At 41.5% G+C, this 24333-nt stretch overlaps 1 protein-coding gene across 1 annotated transcript; it reads right to left on the bottom strand.

Annotated features, from left to right (window-relative positions):
• Nucleotides 1–6518: 6518 nt before the first annotated feature.
• Nucleotides 6519–23802, bottom strand: SRD5A3 (steroid 5 alpha-reductase 3). Its single transcript, XM_051967545.1, has 5 exons — nucleotides 23222–23802; nucleotides 14545–14687; nucleotides 11613–11810; nucleotides 7932–8063; nucleotides 6519–6832 (listed from the first exon to the last, which is right to left on the bottom strand). Exons 1-5 carry the CDS (start codon nucleotides 23719–23721, stop codon nucleotides 6573–6575), a joined length of 1233 nt encoding a protein of 410 aa, XP_051823505.1. The 5' UTR covers nucleotides 23722–23802; the 3' UTR covers nucleotides 6519–6572.
• Nucleotides 23803–24333: the final 531 nt, after the last annotated feature.

Genomic DNA, 24333 nt, shown 5'->3' with positions numbered 1-24333 from the left:
CCAACAAAGTCTACAAGAGACACTGTAAAGATAAAATCGAAAGAGCTTGGCAACAGATTGGATACGTGGCAGGGAATGGTGGTGGTGAGAGTGAGGAGTTAAAGATGACCCATAAGTTTCCAGCCCAGGTAACTGGGGGGAAGGTGGTACCTCTTGAGAGCAATAGGGATGTTCAGAAGAGGTAACAGTTTGTGGGAAAATGAAAGTTAAAAAATGGTGGCATTTGGGGCTTCTGCAATTGGGAGTACATGAACCAGTAGAGACATAAGTAAATTATTTAATAAATCTCATGATAGCATCTTTAGACTCGATATATTTCTACCAAGGAGACTAAAACTAAAAATTCTTCTAATTTACAAATGATTTCAACGGTCAGCATGGTAAGTAAGGAAACTCCACTATTGGCTATCACTAACCAAATTGCTCTCTTAAGGTTATATAGGTTATAGAGAAGGTACAGATCTGTACTTGGTAGGAGTTCACTCAAAGGGGAATTCCAATATCTATTAATATAATAAAAAAATCACAAGGTTAGTCCATATCATGGTTTACAAAGCACTTCATCACCTAAGCAAAAGGCAGCAAAGACATAATGATTTTACTCTTGGGAGAGAAAGGAAGCTGTCCATAGTTGGGGCTACCTTTATTTCTTTTTCCATTGTTCCCCCAAAAACTTTTATCTGTACTTAACTAGCACCAAGTTTGGGTTTTACAGGATTATATATCTTACCCCTTTTCTTATCTATGGAAAAACTGAGGCACAGAGAGTTAAGTGACTTTGCCAGGATCACATAAGTAGCAAACACATGAATCTAGATTTTTCGATTGATTTTAGGCCCACTCTTTCTACTGTATTATGCTATGTCCCTAAGGGGGAAAGCCTTGCAAGGCAACAAAAATGTATTAAGGGCTTATTATATAATAGGCATATCTACTCATTCTGGATTCCGAATTCATTATACTTCTGGATTGACTCTAACTAGTAATAATTATTCTGGAAGGCAGAGAAGATAATCAATGAGAGAGAGAAGATAAATGGTATGAAGATGAAGAGACAAAGAACTTGGCTTTTCACAAAGACTTTCTTTTTCCTTTTGGAACCTACGGAGGTTTTCAGGTGAAGAGGAAGGAGGACACCAAGGATTTTATGAAATTCACATGTCAAAAAGTCAAGGGATCAGTAAAAAAAAAAAGTTAAAAAAATAAAGAAATCATAAGAACCAGAGGCACAGGGACCAACGCTTAAGAAAAAAGTGTTCTTTGGTAAACAGAACTGAACTTTAACACTGAAAAGCAAACGCCAGTCTTCTGGCTGTTTTCAGTGACAGCCTTTCCTAAGAGACCTGAAGGAAGCATGGAGTTGGGCCCATCGTGCCGTACAGGTTTCTCAAGTTTCGGTAAGCATCCTTCATTCTCTTTCCCCAGTCTCAGACAATAGATGACCACAGTAGCTTCTGAGTAACTTCCTAGAACACCCGTCACTGGAAAATTGCTGACCATATATGCTGCCAACATAAACCCTGATTTATCTCATTTTACATCTAAAGAAAACAAGTCAAGGCCCAGTGCTTCACCTCAGGCCACCCCACGGCAAACTTAGTTTTCTCTATATACCTAGCCCTTAATTACAGAGCCTTGTAAAAAGGTGCCTGAGGAGAACAAACCCAGTACTAACAAACAGTGTGCTCTCTCTAGCTAGATATGGGGAAACTGAGAAGGGCAATGTGTTGTATCTGAGAATGCCTCCTGCAGGAACACTTCTTTATTCCCTAATCTTTTAGTCGGCCATTTCATTCTCCCAATATCACAGGGAATCCGGGAAGTAGGAGCCCTTTCTTCTCAAGAGTGAACTGTACAACCTAATACCTACATATAATGGATATGCTGAAAAAGCTTGGGATCCACACATTTCACTCAAACATTGGGAGGGGGTGAGAATTTTTTCTCATGTCATCCCCCAAATAATGGGAGATATCTTTGTGGTAAAGAATGTCATGCTTCTTTTGTATTTCCCATGATACTTACTGTAGAAATAGACCCTCAAAAACATCATTTGGCCATTTGAATTTTGCTCAAATTCCTGATTTCTGAGAAGAAATGCTTTTGCCACTTTTAAGAGAATTAAGTACTAGACAGTTTGTGGTATTTCTGGGGCCATGCCATAATCTTCTGGATACCTTCTTGTTGACTGACCACACACCAGTAAATACAATACTGAGGCAAGATGTGTGGCTAAGGCAAAATTTGATGAGGCAGATCACAAGAACTATAAAACTGCTGTTCCTAGCAATTGTTGAGTCTTCTGACAATAAAACACAGCTTGAAATATAATTACATTATTCCTTTAATTTTATGATGAGTTCTGTTACCTAAATATTAATAGTTGTCATTAAGTTGTATATGAGGGTAAAAAAAAAGTTACACAGGAAAAAAAGAGATGTGAAGGAAAAGACAATCTGGAAAAAATGATTTTATTTCCAGATATCTATGAGCACCAGCAGACTGAATTAAATATAGAATGTAACTACTTCCCTAAGGACCTGTTCTAATAGTTTATCATGATGTGATGAAGACCTTCGGCCCTCAAAAGCCATGCTGGCAGAGTCTGAGCTCTATATATAACAAGCTAAAAAGGTTCCAAGAATAGGTCCAAAAAGCATGTCTTTCTTAGCTAAACAGAGACAAAATGCTCAAAGGCTGATCATTGTGTACGTTCTCAGGGTGTGAGGGCGGGGATAAAAAGGAAATAAAACTTATGAAATCGTTTACTAGGGTTTGAATAGGAGTTGGTCTGTGACCTGTATCAGCACGGGAGACTCCAAATGAAATTTTGGGTCCCTGAAGTACAGAGCATAATTAAGAGATAAGGCCAAACAAATTCAATTTATTGGAAGCAACACTAGCATACAAGGGCGAGGCTACATGGGAAGTCACACCTGTGACTTCTCTGCAGACGTTTTTGGTAACTAGGTAAGCCACATGATATCGTTCATGAGGTAGCACATTGTATCGTACTGACAGAGAGATTGAGTTAATCCTCAGCGATGGAAGAACTCAAGACTTTACACCATTGGAACATTTCTATATCGCAAGGCAGGATCTTTGTGGAATCTTCCAAGAATCTGACGGCTTTCACTTAGACACAAAGGGCCGTTCATCGTGATCCCAGAGTACGACGAGAACTCTGGTTTTGCGAGGATTCCCTAGCCAAAGGTAACAGTCAATGCCCAATGGCTGGCTCAGCTCTTTGTTCTGCCTTCGGTTCCTGTGGTGGACCTTGCCACTTGCCCTGCTTAGTCTATGGCCCCACGAAAGCTGAATGGGCCTTCAAGGAGAGAGATGCTACGTTCTGGCCGGTGTTTGGTTCTACAACTGGACCTTTCTGGCTTTGAAAATTGTCTCGACTGGCGTAACAAATTACCTTGGAGAATTGGAAAGAGATAAGACCAGGAAGAGGAAATGATGAAATGAGCAAACTTTCTAGTAACAATGGCTTTTGCACAGGGGACTTATTTGGTATAAAGTCCCTTAAATTCCCAGAATATTGGACTAAAATACAAAGACTCAAAAGATGAGTCATTTCCCTAAGGAACTCTTTTAATTATTTAATGCACATTACAACCCCTCTAAGATTTGATAGATCAGTCCTAGGGTGTTGTATGATACCCCAGAGTCAAAAACTAGTTAAGAGAGGTCTTCCTGATTTGAAACCCAGCCCTTATTGGGCATTCCATGTTGCTATATACTCTATATTCCCATATTGAATTGAAAAATGATTTCTAGAGCCAAGTCCTAATGATTCTGATTCTCTGATGTTTGGGATTACTTGTACTGTGTGACTGAAATCAATAAGTGACTGTAATGTATTTGACATTTCCAGAGGAGAAGTTTCATTCTTGAACTATGTGAAAGATTCTCTTCTTACTTCTGAATAATAACTAATGTGTTTCTCTGGAAAACTGTATTGCTAAACTTGAAGGGGGAGAAAGACACCAATCCTTATAGTACCACACTCAAATTTCATACAAGTTACATTAGGGGAGGTGGGGGGTGGAGCATGGATTGTGTTTGGGCCATCGTGGTTTCTAATGAAGTGAAGATTAAGGGAGAAAACAAGAGAGGAAAGCAGCTTCTGATTTTTTTGGGGGGTGGGGTGGGAGGAGGGAAAAATAATATGTAAGAAGGTAGAATCCCATTTATTAGTAGAGGATAATGGCTTTGTGTTGCAAATATTCACCTGTGAGGGAGATGGTGGCTAGCTGAACCTTAACCCTTAGAAATCAAAGCAGCTCTTGAATAAACTCAAAAGGAACAATTCTTTTCTCTTTCCCCTTCCATTATCATCTTTAAGGTGTGGACTCTCTTGAAGTTAGAAAGTGTACTTTGTGAAGCTTAGCATACTTGTGGACTCCAATGAGTAAAGGTGGGAACACAAGCCTTGTCTTGATTAGTTCTACTTAGTACCTTGTTTCAGGTTCTGGCCAAAACAACTTCTTGTAAGATTAGATCAACTCTAATTACTTAGCAGTTAGTAAGGATTCCAACATCTCCCCCTTTCTTTTGTTTTAAAACATAGGGGGTTTCTGAGGGGGTACACATAAATCCATCAATATGGGAGGCATTATACATAATTTACATGAGCACATAGCAATATAACACAGGCTAGTAGTAATGTAACAAATCTCCCATAGTGCTCTCTGGCCCAAAGAGCTTTAAGGTGTGGACTCTCTTGAAGTTAGAAAGTGTACTTTGTGAAGCTAGCATACTTATGGACTCCAATGAGTAAAGGTGGGAACACAAGCCTTGTCTTGATTAGTTCTACTTAGCACCTTGTTTCAGGTTCTGGCCAAAACAACTTCTTGTAAGATTAGATCAACTCTAATTACTTAGCAGTTAGTAAGGATTCCAACAATCATCTATACCACCGTCTCTAATTGAGTGGTGACATGGCTTACACATACCACAAAACATATCTGCCTTGGTTAAGATAAAACACACTATTGCGAGGGTTAATCCTGAAAACTATCTCTGCATGTATTTTGAAAATAAAAAGAGAGTACTTTTTTTCAAAAAAAAAAAAAAAAAGATAATAAACACAGTATCACCTATGCTGAAAATCAGACATAATTAGAAAGGAGAGTGTTTTTGTAAGAATATACTTGATAGTAGTGAAAAACCTGAAGTCTGAAAAGAGGTCAACAACAGCATCTGATTTATCTGCACTTCTAATGGGAGGAGAATGTTTTTGGATTTTCCATCATTATACCTCCAGCCAGTGACAAAGATATTTGCTCTTTCAAGTGAACGTGGTTGTCATCTCTTTGTACTTTTAAGCAAGATTATTGTATGGGAGCTTAACAAAAGGAATTTGAGTAAGTAATGTTTTAACCTACAAAGCAGAAAGTCTAATGCTATATTCTTCATACTGCGGTGAATTTCAATGAGGAGGAAGGCTGGACTATTTCTTCCTGTTTAGGGATCACTTGCTCATGCATCACAAATGATTCTTAAACCGAGTCTGATGCTTAATTCTTAATGTTTATTATTATAAGTGTAAACATCATCCCTTTCCTACATAAATGTGGACTTTTTCAGTCCCAGATGAGTCCTAACGGAAATATTGTAAGTCTTTCAAAGGTAAGGATCAATAACTCCTTTGTGGGGAGGCTAGTCAGCACGTCAGCATTTGTTTATACAGTGCTGCTTAAATGGCTAAATCCAATAGACTGGGTCCTTCACATAATGGAAATCAACTCAGGCAAACCTGGGTCAGTTGGACAATGACAATGAAAACCTCGTAGCATTATCTGCTACACAGAATTCATGATAACACAAGTTCAAGATGTTTTAGATTCTGAAATATCAAAAAAAAATTGTCATTTTAAGAAGTCTAAGATGGTCCCATGACATGCAACCTGAAAACAGGATTTTCACTGAGGATTCAAGTTTGATTAGGAACCAAGCAAAGTGTCTATAGGTGCTTCCAACTTCTTGGAGCTTTTTGACAGTGGCTTGCCAAAGCACAAGGTAGTTACAAAAAGCTCATTTTCCCTGAAACCATCTGTAAGATTCTGGAGTATTTTGTCATCTTCAGATATTAACAGAGTGCAAAAGATTGGAGATATGGCTTTTGCTATACAGCCCAGTTGGTAAACCTCATGCTGAATGTATCAATCATCCAGAGCCACAGGCCATCTTATTTCTTCTTCTTTTTCTTCTTCTTTTTTTCCCCCAGAAGCATTTTAACAGTTCTAGTGTGCTTTGGAAGTGACCTATAACAGTCTCACATATTGTAATTGGTTTGTTTTCTAAGCACTAGAATCCTCTTAGAAACACTTATTTCTTGAAGTTTCTTTCTCTCTGCTCATGAGGCTATTTTATTCATTTTGGTCTTCACATTAAAAAAAAATGGAAGCAATATTTTTGGATATTTCTTCCCAGTATAACAAACCTTAGCAAAAAACAATTCTCTTTTTATTACATTATCCTGTCCCTTTTGCTCTTAGGAATGTAAATCCTTTTGTTCAGAACCTGAAAAAGTTTTATTGTTTGTTATTAAGATGCACACAATCTTAAAATAAAAATGGCACATAAGCCTTCCTGTGCTTTGGATAGGAGTCAAACTTGCTCAGGTAAAATCTGTGACTTAGAACAGCCGCCAAGGCCTGGCTGAAGAGCACATATAATACCACAAGCCACCAGGTGAAATTGTAGAATCCAAAGGTGACAGCCAAGGATACGTAGATCATCAGTTCTGCAAAATAATTAGGCCCTGAAACATATTCAAACCAGTCTCCAAAAGGAATTCTGTATTTAGAGTGAATGACCTTTCCTGCAATGAAAAAAAGACACAGAAATGAGAATGTTTTCTCGAGTTCATGCTCTAGAAAACATGTAGTTATCCCTGTATCTGTATTGATCTGACCCACCTATGTGTAAAACACAGATCTTAACTAAGTATGCCAATTTCTATATAAAAAACTACTCAATACAGAGAGCCAAATGTGAAGAATCATAAAAGAAAAACTAGAACAAAAGTTTGTGTTAAAAAGGGACATAATTAACTCTGTGTCTCAAAAAGGTCCCAACTTAAATTTTATATAAGTTTCTTGACAAAAGCTGAAATTTTCCATATTGAGGACAACTATAAAAACTATAGAGAACTCTTCCCAAAAGGTGGGCAACAGGATAGTAATTTAGAATAACAGAATTTTGTTGCTTTTATTTTAAATGTTATTAATTTTAAATTTAACAATTTCAAGTGTACATTTCAATGTAAAAGGAGCAAAAAAAAAAAGGACTAAATGAAATTGTGAACTTGTTGAATTTTTTTAGTGTGTATTAAATTTTAAAATGGTAGTAAAATGGTAGACTGCCCTGCTTGTGTGCCCTTCTGAATTTCTATTTTTAAAAAAATGTTTAATAGCTGCTCTTTTTTTTTGAATATCTATTACTACCCATTCGTTCTTTGCATACCCTCCCCAAACCATTCCTTGTAACAAATGATCATCAAACAAAACAAATCAACACATAAGCAGTATCTGAAAAAGTGTCAGAATCCTTGAACATTAAAACTGGAAGGAAAAGAGATCCCGTAATCTAGGGCTTCTTAAACTCTTTCCCCTCATGACCTCTTTTCACTCCAGAAATTTCCTGGATATAGAAGTATGTAAAATGGGTTACAAATTAAAGATTCACTGATAAGAAATCATACTTTCATGACCCTCCACATACAAGATCTCATACAGAGTTGTGATCTACAGTTTAAGAAGCTGTGTATAAGTCTATACTCCTCATTTACAGATGAGAAAACTGAGGCCTTGATAGGCGAAGGGATTTTTGCACTGTCATGTGGCTGATTAGTGAAGAAAAAAAAAACAATTGTCTTCTGAAAATTAGCACTTATAGTCTGGAAACCGAAATAAGCTCACCTGAATCATTCTTCCTCATATTAGCCAAGATGACATGGCATCTGTGTTGATGGACAGATGACCAGATGTACATGATCATCCCCAGGATATGGAACCAGCGCGCTTGCATCAGCAAACTTTTCCCTACATAAACTGTGGGTGAGACAGTTACCCAATTAGCAAAATGCAGGTGATGTCAGAAATATGGAAAAACCTTGGCTAGTTGACTCAGAGGTAGAACTCATGGATCTATCCTGTCAGTCTGATTTTCTCCTTAGGGATCTGCAAAGTCCACCCATCTGGATGCTGAATCCCTTCCTTCTGTTCTCAGAGAAGGGATGGCTTTGTTCTCCATTGGCTGACAAATTCTGGAGCCCCAGGCTGAAAATCCCACACAGTTAGGGATTTTTCTCCATCAGTATGGTCCAGACCACGTTCCCTTTCAGAAGTGGAATTCTGTATTCTACCAATTGCTGCTACTATCAACGATGCTATGATATATAAAGGTGTGAGATACTATTATTTACATTTTTGAAAAAATATAGTGACAGGATTATGGTAGGGAAAGCTATGGGTTCTGTCTGCGTCATGAAACAAGTGTAAATGAAGCTGTGTTCAAAAGCCTTGTGTAAAGGGGATTCACTCTATTCTAATGTCAGGAAAACAGTTTCTGGAAAAATGGAGGGTAGTCATTTCTTCTATATACTACATAAACCTACCATGAAGATAAATTAAGTAACTAATGGGTCAAAAATGAGTTCTTTCACACATGATTAATGTGAATATATGTTTAGCATGATTATACATGTGTAATCTATATCAGATTGCTCCCCAGATTATTGGGGAGGTGAGAGGGAAGAGTGAAGAAGGGGGAAAGAGAAAAATTTGGAACTCAAAATTTTACAAAAATGAATGTGAAAAGTTTAAAAATAAAGAAATAAAATAAAATAAGAAATGAGTTCTTCTCCAAACCAAAGCCTCCAAAATTAGATATAAAAGTGAGTGGATACCTTCTGATTGAAGGGATCCTATTCCATAGTTACAGGAATCTTATGGATTAGAGAATCAGAGTTTTAGAGATGTCATCTAGTCTCTCATTTTATAGACAAGGGATCTGAACCCCAAAGATGTATGTCTCCCTCAATATCATCTTCAAGTAGGACTTGGAGGTAATTGGGAAAAAGAATCTCCAAGGGGGAAAAAAATCTTTGAAATAAGTCTAAAAATGTGAGATGGTAAATGGTACCATCTTCCTCCTAAAAGATTATTTTCCTTGGGGAAGCCTTGGGGCTTGTAACCAGATGGCTCCAGCAAAGGGATATTTACTAAATGATAATACCCTCTAACAGTAGGGGGTGGTGCTGGGGTGGAAATGTATATACAATACACAGATCAAAGTAACAGAGTAGGCTGAAGGTAAAGAAAAGGTCCAATGAAGATGCTCTAGGAATACCAGAGTAACAAGCCCAAGGGGTGGCTGGCTGACAGTATTTTTAGGGACTGGGCAAAGGGAAGGCTCAAGAAAAGTTATAGTAGCTAGTATCCAGCACTTGGTGAAACTGCCCACTAAAGCCCATGTATGCCCACTTCTCCCTGGAGTTCTCATAAGAGGAGTTTGTAAAGGAATCTCCATGGAGAGGAAACACAATCTGCCTGTGGCTCCAACAGAGGAGAGTGACATCCATCACATCAAAACACAAACATTTATTATGTGCTGGCTCCAAGTCAGGCACTGTGCTAAGGGCTGGGGACTCAGGAAGCTGGAAGCTAAGAGGCACTAGCACTTTGGGAAAAAAGCAGAGCCAAAGGTGGCTGGCTCTGTTCACCAAGAATGTGTGAAAATCATGACACGAACTGAAAATGTGCAAAAAAAAAAAAAAAAATTCTCAGCATGAAAAACAGTACATCTCAGTTTAATTCAGCTAATTAAATCTGGAGCGGTTTATTCCAAGGGTACTGATCTGTCAGAGGACTCTTATCTGGCTGTGTCATGATCCTAAGGAGAAAATGGATATTGTACAAAGAGAGGAAGGAAGTTCAAAAACCATTTCAGCAGCTGCCTCTGAAGGCCTTTGGGGAAATTTATATAGGGAAGTAGAAATCAAACTGAACTACTGCTTAAATATTAGATACACAGCAAATTCAATCTAAATTTGTATGCCTGTGATAAGGGTTGTTTTTAGGCATCAGCGGGAGAAAAGAGATTCAAGTCAGAGAGAAATACAGTGCTGCAGTCACAGATGTAATAAAAACTGACTTGCACTAAGACTAAATGAATCAGCTTGTAGAAAATGTTGAGCCTGAATACTGTTACTCTAACCCAATTTCTTATAGCTATTGATACCATTATTTGGAAATTAAAGGATGCATTGCTCCTTTAACAACTGATAAAACTGTTTTCAGGGAATGTACCTTATAAGGGTTGCTTGATACTTGCTGGGAAGTGTTGTGTCAAGACAAAGTTTATGGACAGAGTTTAAAAATTGGAATACATAATTCATGATCTCACTTTTTCACTAAATCAGTGGTTCTCAACTCTTTTTGTTTCATGATTCTCTGGATTCCTTCTCAGAATAATGAATTTAAAAAAATAATAAAATAAATTTAAAAAAATAATTTTAATTTTCAAAATACATGCAAATCATATCTAACATATATAGGACTGCTTGCCATCTAGGGGAGGGGGTGGAGGGAGGGAGGGGAAAAAATTGGAACAGAAGCGAGTGCAAGGGATAATATTATAAAAAAAATTACCCTGGCATGGATTCTATCAATATAAAGTTATTATAAAATAAAATAAAAAATATATATATATACACACATATATAAAAATACATGCAAAGACAGTTTTTAATATTCACCTTTGCAAAACCTTGTGTTCCAAATTTTCTTCCTCCCACTCCCCTCCCTTGGACAGCAAAATATGTTAAACGTGTGCAATTCTTCCACAATCTTTCCACAAGAATAATGTTTTGTTTTGTTTTTTGAGGAAATTGAGGAAAACAATTTCAGTTAGAAGTTCATGAAAATAAAGATGTAATTTTTTTCCCAGCCCTATTTGTTCTCCCATCCAAGTTTACTGTCTTTCAGATGTGTGAGATCTCTGGAATTTCTGGATGCCAGGTCAAGAAGCCCTGCTCTAAATCTAAGGAAAGTTTTGTGCTGTTTCAGCTTCAATTTCATAATACCCTTTTCCTCCTTTTTTGGCCATCCCATTAAAATAGCTTGTTGTTTGTCACGGGGAGAAGATGCTAAGTTAGTGTCTTTTTGTACCTGCTCCAGCCCTTACAGAGCAGGAGAATGTTTTGTTATTTGCCAAAGGGATTTTCCCCACTGTAAACTTATAAGTGAATAAATCATTGGAAACGAATAAATCATTCCCATGGCAAGAGGGTCAGGAGCCATAATGTAGCAGTCTGGGCAGAGGCAGTAGCTGGGCCAGGGAAAGATGTCCATCTTAGCTGTGCTCCCTGAGGATACTCCCTCCCTGAAGAAGTAAAATCCCATTTCTGCTGCTCGGACTTATAAAGGTGTGTCGTCGCTAACTTTCCCATCGGATCCCAAGCCCTCCCACAGCCAGGGAAGTATATCCTCCAATTTTCAAGTTTCCCATAATGCCCGACACGGCCCGATTCTGCCCCAAACGATGCGGTCGACGAATCCCCGAGACAGACGGAGAGACGGAGCAGGGGAAGCTCTCACCGTTTCTGCCGTCGACGGGCACTTGGCTCAGCACAGTTAAGCCGACAATCACATAGTAAGAGACCCCAAAGCCGTACTGCACCACGTGGATCACGCTCCCAGAGAAGACGCTGACGAAGAGGCACTCGAAGAGCCTTCGCACGCTGTGCAGCCACAGGAACACCAGAACCAGGAAGGTGGACAGCACCAGCTCATCCCCTGCAGGGAAAGCCCGGACCCTCAGCCCATTCCTCCCGGTTAACCTTCAAAGCCATCTTTCCACCAAGGGCTGGCCACGATGTGGCAACAGCTCCGTTTCCCTTAAAGGCAGTTTAGTACAACTCCTTATCTTTACAGAGCCACAGCCGGGGCCGAGAAGTTTTTTCCTAGATATTATCACTGGTTAATCAAGTCCTGGGATGGGAAGCCTGGTTCCCGGACAGCTTCTTCAGGCTACTTGCTGACTCCATGCAGAAAGCACCAGGCTTGGGGGCAGGAACATCTGAATTCAAATCCAGCCTCAGACTCTTACTAGCTGGGGGACCCTGGGCAAGTCACTCAACTATGCCTGCTTTGGTTTCCTCATCTGTAAAATGGGGATAATATGGTTAAGACCACCTACCGCGCAGGGTCATTGTGAGATCATTTGAGATACGTATCAAGTGCGTAGGACAGTGCCTGGCACGTAGCGGGCCCTGCGGAAATGTTTGCAAATAATCATTTTAAGCATCCTATCACAGCCAGGCTACGGACTGGGCTTCCTGAGCCGTGTGGAAGGGACGCAGCAGTCAGATAAAAACACCTGAGAGACCAGGGAAGAAGGGGAGGTTCCTCTACATCGGAGGGCTGAGATCTGCTTGTGCTTCCTCACACTTTCAGGCAGCAGGACTAGCCTTGGTGGGCTGAAAGGGCCTAGGTCGCAGAGGTGGCCGGGGGCCTTAGCCCGGTCTGTGTGGGGACAACGGAAGGGGCAGGGGGAAGGAGAGGGAGGGAGGAAAGAAGAGGAAGTGAAGGAGGGACAGAGAGTCCTAAAGAGACACCGTCAGAGTCAGAAGGGGAGATGGAGCTCCCAACCAGGGTAGAGCAGGGAGACCATGTGACAGAAAATCTGATCAAAGGAGAGCTTGCTCTGGACCGGCTCTCCCCTCCCTCCGAGGGCCACCACACACTCACAGACACAGACATACAGAGACAGAGAGAGTACCATAGAGACACAGGTATACAGAGAGACACAGACACCCAGACATACACATACAGCTCCATACACAGAGACATACATAGACATACAAACACTACACTCACACATTAACACAAATCTACACAAAGGCACACACACAGGCAGACAGACACAATATGCATCTATATACACACAGACATAGAGACAGAAAGATCCACAGACATCCACCCAGATATACATATAAACACACACACGCACCCCAAAGTTGTGTTTCTTTTGGAAGAACCCAAAAACCTGAACTGCCCTCTCGGCTCCGGGGCAATCCCACAAAGTCCTGAGAGATGCTTGTCTAGAAGAGCAGTGGTGCTAGATCCTTCTCTCCTTTCACGAAAGGCCTGAGCCCGGTCCCCCAGGTCTCCTCATCCATAACAAGTTCTCCCGGTTTAACGGCCGAGCTCTTGTTGCTCGAGAAGGTGTGAGAGGGGTTAGCGGCTGGTTATCTGAAGAGATTTTCTTCACTGTGGTTAACTTTGGTTTAGGTCATTGTTGTTTTCCCCTTTTACTTCCTCCATTTAAAAAGTTGTAGCTAATGCAAAGAGGTTATTTTGTAATTGGTTAAAAAATAAGCAGGATTACTATTTTACCGCAACCTCCCTGCATAAGTTTTATTTTTTTCTTCCCAAAGTTTTGTATCAACTTTTCCAGCAAATCTCGTCAAAGTCCGAGGCTTTATGCTAATGATTTTGTGGCACTCGGTTTCCCAGTAACACTAAAAGAAGGGGAAAACTTTTCTTTTCAGAAATGGACGGCTTCCCTGAATCCTGTTCTCATTGATGTGCGGATCCTGGCTCATGGGACAGACCGCATCCCTGCACAGCTTTACAAGCTACCTAGAGAGACAGCGGGGCACAGCACTTGCCTCAAAGTCAGGAAAGAAAGTTCAAAATCTTGGTTCTCATGAGAGGATTAAAAACCCTTCACTCCTTTCTGTAATTTATTTTTGTCTTTTTTCTTCTATCTTTCATTCTAAGACTTGTGATAATAAAAAGAATCTTGTTATTTAGTCATGTTCAGTCATGTTTGACTCTGTGATCCTCTTTGGGATTTTCTTGGCAAATATACTGGAGTGATTTGCCATTTCCTTCTCCAGCTCATTTTACAGATGGGAAAAGTGAGGCAGAGTTAAGTGACATAATAATTGTCTGAGACCTGGTTTGAACTATCTGGTCTTCTCAACTGCAGACCTAGTGATTTACCCAATGTCCCACCTACCTGCCCTAATAACAACAATATTATAGCTAACATTTGCATACAGCAGTTCTAGGTTTGCAAAACACTTTTTAAAAATTTATTTTTAAAAACTTTTTTTCATAGTATTTTATTTTTCCAAATCTGTATTGTAAAAATAGTTTTCAATATTCATTTTTGTGTTCTAAATGTTTCTCCCTCCTTCTCTTACCCCAAGGCAGCAAGCAATCTGATATGGGTTAAATATATGTAATCCAGAGCACTTTTCATATGACCCTATTCTCCCAATAACTCTGTGAAGTAGGTGCTACCCCATGTTACAGGTAAATTGAGACTGAGAAGTTAACTGATTTGGTGAGGCTCTCATAGCCAATAATATCCGAGACAGAATTCAACCCTACAACCCTACAACCTCCACCAGGCTGGGGGAAAGGATAGATTTTTACACTCGCTATAAAATTCCATGAGCAATTCTTGCTAACTTGACATTATCAAAACAGGACGAATGTTTGGGTGGTGGGAGCTTACCTTGTATTTGTGAAGCCCCGAGTTTTCGGAGCAAATCCTGAAGCCATCCTGGAAAGGGCGTTCCTAGGAACAGGGCTTGGATAAGGCAGAGAAGCAAGAAGCCATTCCACACCACTGAAATGATATAGAAATGGCAAAACCACCTGTAGAAACAACAGAACATGGCTTAAGTTAAGGGCCTTGGGGCTAAGTCAGCCCGAATGACGTCTGATGCTTTTTCTGACTCAAATCTCTGGGAAAGCCATTGCCAATGTACTTTGAGAATAAGTAGAAGGCCTCCAGGGGACTGACTTGCAAAGTTCAACAAGAACAGCACAAGCCTAGCAACATTTACATGCAAGTTCAACCAGAAACACTTCTTATCTCTCAATGACTCCCTGCGCGGGGCCATAATGATCTTGGAAAAATCAACATTGTGTCCTTCAAGGCCAAATGATGACAGGACTTCTCCCTATGACTATAATAGGTACATGATGGTTTCCAAAGATTTTCATAACTTTTATAAATTCTTCAGCACCACACCTGGGGAGCTGAAGCTATTCATCTAGAAAGATTGAATTATTCAGCTCTAGATCCCAGGGGTTTTACTTGAAGGCAGCTAGAGGGCCCCACAGAGCACAAAGACTCATCTTCCCAAGTTCAAATCTGGCGTTGGGTAAGTCACTTCATCCTGCTTGCCTCAGTTTCCTCATTTGTAAAACAGGCTAAAGATGGAACTGGCAAAGAATTTTCCCAAGAAGCCTATTGTTTCTTTTTTGGTCGTTGTTGAATTTTTAAGAATAGTATTTGATTTTTCCCAATACCTACAAAGATAGTTTTCAACATTTACCTTTTTTTTTTTAAATTATAGCTGACAGAACATGTGCATGGGTAATTTTTCAACACTGTCCTTTGCAAAAACTTCTGTTTCAACTTTTCCCCTCCTTCTCTCCACCCCCTCCCCTAGATGGCAGGTAGTCTCATACAAGTTAAATATGTTAAAGTATATGTTAAACACAATAAATATATACATATTTATACAGTTATCTTGCTGTACAAGAAAAATTGGATTCAGAAAGAAGGTAAAAATAATCTGGGAAGAAAAATAAAAATGCAAGCAAACAATAACAGAAAGAGTGCAAATGCTATGTTGTGGTCCATACACAGGTGTAGCTGGTTCTGCTCACTACTGATCAATTGGAACTGGTTTGGATCCTCTCATTGTTGAAGAGAGCCACGTCCGTCAGAATTGATCCTCATATGGTATTGTTTCAACAATACTTGTTGTTTGCAAAACCTTGTGTTCCAAATTTTTCTTCCTCCTTCCCTCAAACAAGCAATCCAATATAGATTAGACATGTGCAATTCTTCTAAACTTATTTCTAGATACATCATGCTGAGCAATAAAACTCGGATGAAAAGGGGAAAAATGAGAAAGAAAAAAACAAGCAAGCAAACACCACCACAAAGATGAAAATACTAGGTTATGATCCATATTCAGTCTCCATAATTCTCTGTCTGGGGGCAGGTGCCTCTCTCCATCACAAGTCTTTTGGAATTGTGCTCCATCAGAGTTGATCATCACATAATCTTTTTGTTGCTGATTGGGTACAATGTCCTCTTGGTTCTGCTCACTTCAATTGGCATTAGATCATATAAGTCTTTCCAAGCTTTAGAAGCCAATTATTTCAACTTGTTCTATTTGTACCCTGGAATAAGACTTTCATTTTTGGATTAAGGCAGTCTTACATGAACATATTGCAGTTGTTCCTAATCTCTACTGCTTAGCCAGAAGTTCCATTAGAAAAAGATTGGTTTTCTTCATAATCTCCCATGAACTTTTTTTTTTTTTTTTAATGCAATTGGGGTCAAGTGATCTGCCCAGGATCACACAGCTAGTGAGTGTTGGAGCTAATTTGAACTCTGGTTCTCCTGATTTGGGGGCTGGTGTTCCTGCTCAATACTTCTTAATACTCACAAACATGCTGACCCCCCCCAGACTTCACCCTTACTTCCTCCTGACACACTGGTTTTTGTGGCAGTAATCTGGGTTCTCCCATCACCTTCTAGCACGCCCTCTCTCTCACACAGAACATTTCAGGAACGCTTCATGAGTGTTGCAGTTTGTCCCAGTCAGTGGAGTTTTGGTGTTAATATTAAAAAAAAAAATTGTGAACACAAAATAGGGGTGTAAGGGAAAGTAAGTTCACACAACTCTAGAATGGACTGCACGCAGAATGCTCTATCTGTATCTGGAGATTTTTAAAACCTCTGAATGTTTGGGGAGGGGGGGATCTCAGGCACTGACCAAGTCAATAAAATTTCATTCACATTCCCCTCTTATGTTTCCTGCTTTTATGTCCCTAAATAAGTCACTTTGCCAGTCTGGGTTTGCAAAATAAGGTGGAGGAGGATATGACCCAGATGATCTCTCAGGGCCCTTCCTTGCTGCTGAGCAGTTATCTGAGGTCAAAGTTTAAAAAACAACAACAACAACAACAAAAAATACCAAACCCAAAGGAAATCACTGTGAAATCAGCTTTCTAGGCCTTCCACACAAATCTGGATGATGAAGTTTCAAAACTGTGCGACTGAACTGCTTCATCTATGGCAGACATCTCCAAAAACTAAGGTAATGGCACTTTAGAAAGTCAAATCTCCAGCAGCTAAAAAGAAATTTGTAAGCAAAGAATCCACAACAGCTCATGTGCAAACGTAATAAAGATGTTCTGTTTTATTTGAGCTTTAATTCTCAAAGCGGTTCAAAATGTAATGCTATTTAAGCAGTCAATGTGCTCCACAAAGAGGGGGAAAGTGACTTTGCACTTGCCAATATCAATCACTGACTCAAATTTAAGTATTAATAATAAATTTTCTGAGAGAAGAAAACTATGATCCTGTTTGGGAAGATGATGACATTTAGCTGATCCGTTCAGACCTGAATAATCTGTTCATACTGCAGGTAGTTTAAAAGCTTCTTTTTCATGGGTACTCCACCAATACATCCCCAGCTGCAGTAGAGTTCCTAAGTTGCTATGCCTAAAAACAAGGGATGGAGGGAACCGTCATTTGCCAGCTTATCTTCTGGGGTTCTTCACGCTTAGCCATGCTGGTCCTTGAAACAGACACAATTTCTTTCTGGGTCTCATTAAAACCTTTTTCTATCTTCACAGAAACCAAGCTGACAGACCTCAGAGATCAGGGAGTTTCATGTCAATCTGAAGAACTCCCTTTCTAGCACGCCTGGGAATGGAGGATGATCCAAACTTTAATGATGGGGAACCCAGCCCCTCCCAAGTTAGCAAGCTTTATGTATTAGGAAGTTTCCCCTCAATTCATACCTAGATCAGCTTGTCTGCACCTTCCACATAGGGTTGCCAGCTCTGCTTCCGGAGTCATCCCTTCTGTTCTGAGAAAGTTTTCCAAAATATTTAAAGATATTAAGTCTCTATCAAGAGACTCTATCAAGTCTCACCCTCAATCTAAATCCTTATTTTTTCTAGGCTACAGAACCTAAATTCATTCATCTGATTTTCATATGATTCGATCTCAAGGCCCCCTACCGATATTCCACCTCATTTTACAATGGGTTCTTCTAAACAGACTACAATCCTGCACAGGGGGTCTGACCAGGGCCTCTTCAGGTAGCCTAAGAATGAGCAGCTTCTCTGCTGTTTTCTATGGGCAAGGGACGGCCTTGCTTATGACCCCGGCCACATTCAAGCACCATGAGGCCAGGGGAAGAGAAAAGAGTGAGACCCCCGCAGGAGGAGGAAGAACCCAGTACCAACAGTAATTTCTTTTTCACTTCTCTGTAAACTGAAAGGGACTGACCGGGTGATCTACAAAGTCCCTGATCCAAATCGGCCCCGTGAATTAAGCAATGACTTTTCTCTAACTCAGGCGATTGTGATTAGTTAATGTTACAGACCCTGGAGAGTGCTCGGGCTATTACCGTCCTATCCAAAAGCAGCCGGACCTCGTACACAACCCATCAGGAAGCAGTTATTAATCGCCCAGGTGCCAAGCCCTGGGCCAAGCAAGTAAAGGAAAAGGCCAGTCCCTGCGTTCTCAGCTTACAACAGAAAGGGGGAAGCTTTGTTCCATCAGACTCTTCATTACCCCATGGCCCATGGCACACTATGAGGTTTTCTTGGCAAAGTCTCTGGGCATCTCCTTCTCTTGTGGATTAAGGTGAAGCACAGAGTCACACAGCTTGGTGTTGAGGTTGGATTTGAACTGAGGGCTTCCTGAGAGCTCCATCCTCTGAGACAGCCACCTGCTTCCAGTGGGGGAAAGACAACATGTAAAACGGAAGAGGGGTGGGGAATGGTGAAGCCCACAAGGGCCCACCCGGTGCAAAAAGGAGCCCTCTTTAGAGGGAGGGTCTGGTCTCCCTCTCTGTGACCTCCCAGGCAATCACCCTGCACACAATGCCCAGACTAAGCAGGTGCGATTACCTGGGAGTCACACCTCCCCAACCAGAGAAAGGGTCCCAGCCAGGGGCAGTAAGCAGTACAGAGTTAATAGGAACTTGCAAGATGATGAACGCCCTGAGGGAATGAAGAAGCAGCCCTCGAGATCTGTCCACCGAGGGGCCTGCAGAAGCTCAAGGACTAATCCACTATGGGAATATCTATTTGAGCTGGAAGGATGGGAAGAATCTCAAGGGTCATTCAGTTCACACTCCCTCACTTTAGTGATGGGAAAATGGAGGCAAAGAGGAATTAAATAAGGTGCCCAAAGTCCAGAAGGCAACAAGCAGTGTGTTTCCACCATAACCTAGCTGTTCTGTCCGTTTTTAGTGGTGTCCAACTCTTGGTGACCTACTGGAGTGATCTGCCATTTTCTTTTCCAGTTCATTTTACAGATAAGGAAACTGAGGCAGACAGAGTGAAGTCAGGTCTGTCACTCTATCCCCTGGGATGCCAGCACAGCTAGCATCATAAGGACATTGGTTAGAGCATTGTCACTGGTAAATCATTTACCCTGCCTGCCTCAGTTTCCCCAACTGTAAAATGGGAAATAAATGCCAACCTCCAGGATCGTGGTGAGAATCAATGTTGTCTCCTTCATTAGACTGTGGGCTCCTTGAGGACAAGGACTATCTTTTGCCTCTTTCTGTATCTCCAATGCTTGATACCTTGCCTGGAACACAGTAGGTGCTTAATAAATGTTTACTGATTGATTGATTCATAAAGTGCCTGGTATATAATAGGTGTTTAGCAAGTGCTTGTTCCTTTTCTCCACCCGGAGTTCTCACTCCTGACAGAAAGAATTAAGTTTCTTCACTTGTATTCTTCTGCAATGACAAATGATGGGCTCAGAGTCCAACCCTGTGTTTTAGAGAAGCCCAGAAGATGAAAGTTCCTCTCCCATGGCTAACCAGGCCCTTTCACTGCAAATCCTTCTCCTCCCAATGAACAAAGTGCCTAGCTGATCCTTTTGCTTTTAATTTATAAAAATAATATAGACGCAATACAACATAATCAAATTGGGTTTTCAACGTCTTCAGACTTCCTTCTCAATAAATCACAGCGAACACACCTTTCATTGTTTAACTGGATCTACCCCATTATCCTCACTGACAATACAAAAAGAGAAGTATTGTTTAGACTTAGGAAAAAAAAAAAACAATAGCCGAGACATATCCTGGTAGGTTCCACCCCCAAACTCCGGAGGAAGTCCTCCAGTAATATTTCAAAATTTAGTGGAAAGACAAGAAATTACTAGAAGCCTAAAGAGAATCACCTGTTAACAATAACAAGGAATAAGGGAAAGTCACTTAAATCCTTGAGCCAATAAATCATTTAACCTCTGGGACTGGTGATCTGTAAGAGGCCATTCAGCTCTACACCCTAGGATGTCTCATTTTTGGCTGAGGCAATTGGGGTTAAGTGACTTACAGCTAGGAAGTGTTAAGTTTTGAACTCAGGTCCTCCTGACTTCAGGGCTGATGCTCTATCCACTGCACCACCTAGCTGCCCCGGATGACTCAATTTTTTAGCTTACCATCTGACAGATATGAGCAGTAATAGCTGTTTCCCAGTTTCCAGGTAGGACCCAGAGAAATCTGTGATAAACATGGTACATCAATGAAGGAAAAGCCTGGAATTTCATCAATATGGTGTCTAAAGATGGTTTGTGACATGCTTAGGGTTATAGCACTAGTGTGGAGATGGATGTGAAATCAAGTCTTGTCTTCCCAGTGTACTTTATTCACTGTGTCACAGTACCCTTTATCAAATACTGTGCATATGTATCCAAAAAAGGATAATTAAATGAGATCCAACATCCTGCAAGGAACAATTTCTCCTTTTCTATTTTATGACAAAGCATTAATAATAGAAATAGTGATAGTATGGGGTGGAAAAAAAATCAAAAGGGCGAGTAAAGATCAATTCTGACTAAAACCAGAATGAGAGAGAATTCCCACTTAGGAGATTCTCTGGCAGACATAAATTGTAACTCCTTTGACTTAATGATGGAAATATCTCAGAAAGTTAAGATTTAGTTAAGGTAAATTTTGCCTTCACTTTATAAAGTTTTCATTCTTTATTCTCTTTTTCTCTTGTCAGAAAAACTGCTGCCATCAACTCACGCCAATATATAGGATCACTGACTTAGAGGTGCAAGGGACCTTTGGAGCCATCTGGTCTAATCTCGCTTTGCAGATGAGGAAGCAGGCTGTGAGCGGGCACGTAATTTTTTTTTTCCTTCCTTTTTAAAAAATTTTAATAGCGTTTTATTTTTCCAAATACATACAAAGATAGTTTTCAACATTCACTTTTGCAAAACCTTGTGCTCCAAATTTTTCTCCCTCTCTTTTCTTCTTCCTCCTTCCTCCAAGACAGCAAACAATCTGATCTAAATTAAACAGGATACATGACTTCTTAAAGTCATTGGGCAGTATATCATGTCAGCGCCTGGGACAAAGTTCTGGGCTCTTTCTACATATCCCACATTGCTCCTCCACCAGTCAGAACATAGTGATTATTTACATTTCAGGAGTCTGTTTAGCCTTTCTGCCATGGAAGATAAATTATATTGCTTTGGGATTATGTTTTTCTGGCATCAAAAAACTCCACATTCTTAAATGCTAAATATAAATAGTCTCAGCTGTGCCCTGGACCTCACATTTTTTGAAAAGTGAAAACTTAATTAAAACTAGCCTGCTTCAGATCACTTTATACCTCAACAACGATACTATATGAGGATGTATCCTGATGGATGTGGATTTCTTTGACAAAGAGAAGATCTAACTCAGTTTCAATTGATCAAGGATGGACAGAAGCAGCTACACCCAAAGAAAGAACACTGGGAAATGAATATAAACTGCTTGCATTTTTGTTTTTCTTCCCGGGTTATTTATGCCTTCTGAATCCAATTTTCCCTGTGCAACAAGAAAACTGTTTGGTTCTGCACACATATATTGTATCTAGGATATACTGTAACCCATTCAACATGTAAAGGATTGCTTGCCATCTGGGGGAGGGGGTGGAGGGAGGGAGGGGAAAAATCAGAACAGAAGTGAATGTAAGGGATAATGCTGTAAAAAATTACCCTGGCATGGGTTCTGTCAATAAAAAGTTATTTAAAAAAAAAAAAACCTGGCCGCCTTCAAATCTCTGATTCAGAGAATTGTTCCCCATCACCGATTCAATTTTTCAGCAATTCAATTTTATCCCTCAAGAAAAGCACAAGCTCTATGCAACTCCTCGCCACGGGACAAGCTGAAAACCTGATATTCCAAATGGTATCAGAGCCTTTTAGAGGTGGAAGAAGTTGAGTTCCTGCACCTTCGGAAAAACTACCCCAATGTGCCGTCCCTTCACCAACCAGCTCTGGCAGTGACCAGAGGTCAACTATCTTCCTTCAGATTTCCTTCCCTGCCATTCTCCTCCAGCTGCTGGAACAGGCCTGGGTGTGTCAACTGACTCACACTCGTCTACTTATCACCTGTGACCTTTCACCGAGCCCTCCCTAACTTCTCCACCCGGAGGAGTGTTTTCAGGGGACAATTTATACAATAACAGCCCGAGAAAGAAAACTTGGGAGGCTTGAGAACCCAATCAGGTCAATAGTAAGTCAGAGGACAATTTATACAATAACAGCCCGAGAAAGAAAACTTGGGAGACTTGAGAACCTAATCAGGTCAATTTATACAATAACAGCCCGAGAAAGAAAACTTGGGAGACTTGAGAACCCAATCAGGTCAATAATAAGTCAGAGGACAATTTATACAATAACAGCCCGAGAAAGAAAACTTGGGAGGCTTTTGTGGTGCAGCGTGATAAATGTGGACTGCACATGTTTAACCTAGATGGGATTACTTGCTGTCTAGGGGAGGGGGGAGGGGGAACGGAAGGAGCAAAATTTGGGGCACAAATCTTGAAAACGATTTTCGCCTGTATTTGGAAAACAAAAAGCTATTATTTAAAAATAGATTGTTTAAAAAAATACTTTCCTAGCTAAACTTTGGTTTTATGTTAACGAGACCCCCAGGTCTGGGTCAGCAGCTTCGCCTCGGGGCCCACGCTGCGGAACGCCGGGACAGGCCCCGCCCCTCCACACCCCGCTCCCGGCCCGGGCCTGCCCTCTGCTGCCCCCTGCAGGCCGCGCGCAGCAGCCTCCTCGCGTCGGGCCCAGGAGGCACCGGGAGTGAGCACGGCAGCGCGGACCAACGTTACTTCGTTACCTCTTGGGGAGGTCGAAGACCTGGTAGGAGCTCGGGCGCTGCTGTCCCACGCTCTTGGTCTTGCCGTAGCGGATCAGGTCCTGGAAGAAGGTGGACAGAGCCAGGGGCCCTCGGGGGAAGACGCTGGGCGGCGCGGTCTGCAGCAGCAGGGCCAGGAGGAAGGTGCAGGCCAGGATCAGCCACAGGGCGCCCAGGGGGGAGAGCCGCAGGAGCGCGGCGCCCAGCCAGGGGGCCATGGCCAGCGCCGCCGCCGCTGCCCGCGCGCAAGGCTGCCCGCCGCGCCGCGGACGTCCCTCGGCACGTCTCCGGCCCCGCGGGCTCCCGGCCTCGGCACGCGTGTGACGCGCCACGCGGGGCGGAGACTCGGGGACCTTTCCCGTCCGGCTGGGAGAGCGCTCCGGAGCCCTGCGCGCTGCGGCCGTGATCTCCGGGCTTCCCCTGAGGGATGTGCCACGCCACGCCCCCAGGGCGCCCACGCCACGCCCCCGCGGGCGCTCCATATCCCGCCCCCGGGGAATCCTGCACGCATGTCACGCCCGAGCCCCACGGATTCTCCCACGGGCACCCGCGCCACGCCCCCCGGGATCTTTCCACGGGCACCCACGCCCCTCCCAATGGGGGGAATCCTTCCGCTTGGGTGGGTGGGGCAAACTTGAACCCGAGGGACGCTGGAAGGTTAAAAATAAAAAGCGTTTAAGCAATCCGGGGGGTTTGTCCACATTGTAGGCCACATGTGTGGTGTGACTGAAGTTAAAGTGGAAATGGGCTGTAATCTAGGGCAAAGAGACTTTTAGGTGACTCCTTGCACGTGGGAAGTGTACACAGCACAGCTGGGGAGGATGAAACAGTCCCGGCTCGCCGAGAATTTGTAGGATGTAAATATAATCAATAACTATATGTAACATACATATGTGTTATATATTACATATATAATATAAATATAATAACAAATACGTCTATAAGTAAATTATATAAATATGAAATATACTCAAATATAAATAAAATAGTTTGGAAGGGAGGGCACTATGAATTAGAGGATTACGAAAGGTTGTAAGCGGAATGTTAGAGTAGGTAAAAGGCCACTGTCTCGTTTCTTACCTTAATCACTGATG

This window comes from Antechinus flavipes, chromosome 6, assembly GCF_016432865.1.
Source record: "Antechinus flavipes isolate AdamAnt ecotype Samford, QLD, Australia chromosome 6, AdamAnt_v2, whole genome shotgun sequence".
Taxonomy (NCBI): domain Eukaryota; kingdom Metazoa; phylum Chordata; class Mammalia; order Dasyuromorphia; family Dasyuridae; genus Antechinus; species Antechinus flavipes.
The sequence above is the reverse complement of the archived record's forward strand: the minus strand, read 5'-3'. Positions and strand labels throughout refer to the sequence as shown.

Coding starts and splice junctions, on each gene's coding strand:
- SRD5A3 (XM_051967545.1), bottom strand. CDS start 23,721: ATGGAGCGCCCGCGGGGGCGTGGCGTGGGCGCCCTGGGGGCGTGGCGT. Junction 8,064..11,612: donor GCCCGTCGACGGCAGAAACG/GTGAGAGCTTCC, acceptor TCTCACCCACAG/TTTATGTAGGGAAAAGTTTG. Junction 6,833..7,931: donor TATGAGGAAGAATGATTCAG/GTGAGCTTATTT, acceptor TTTTCATTGCAG/GAAAGGTCATTCACTCTAAA.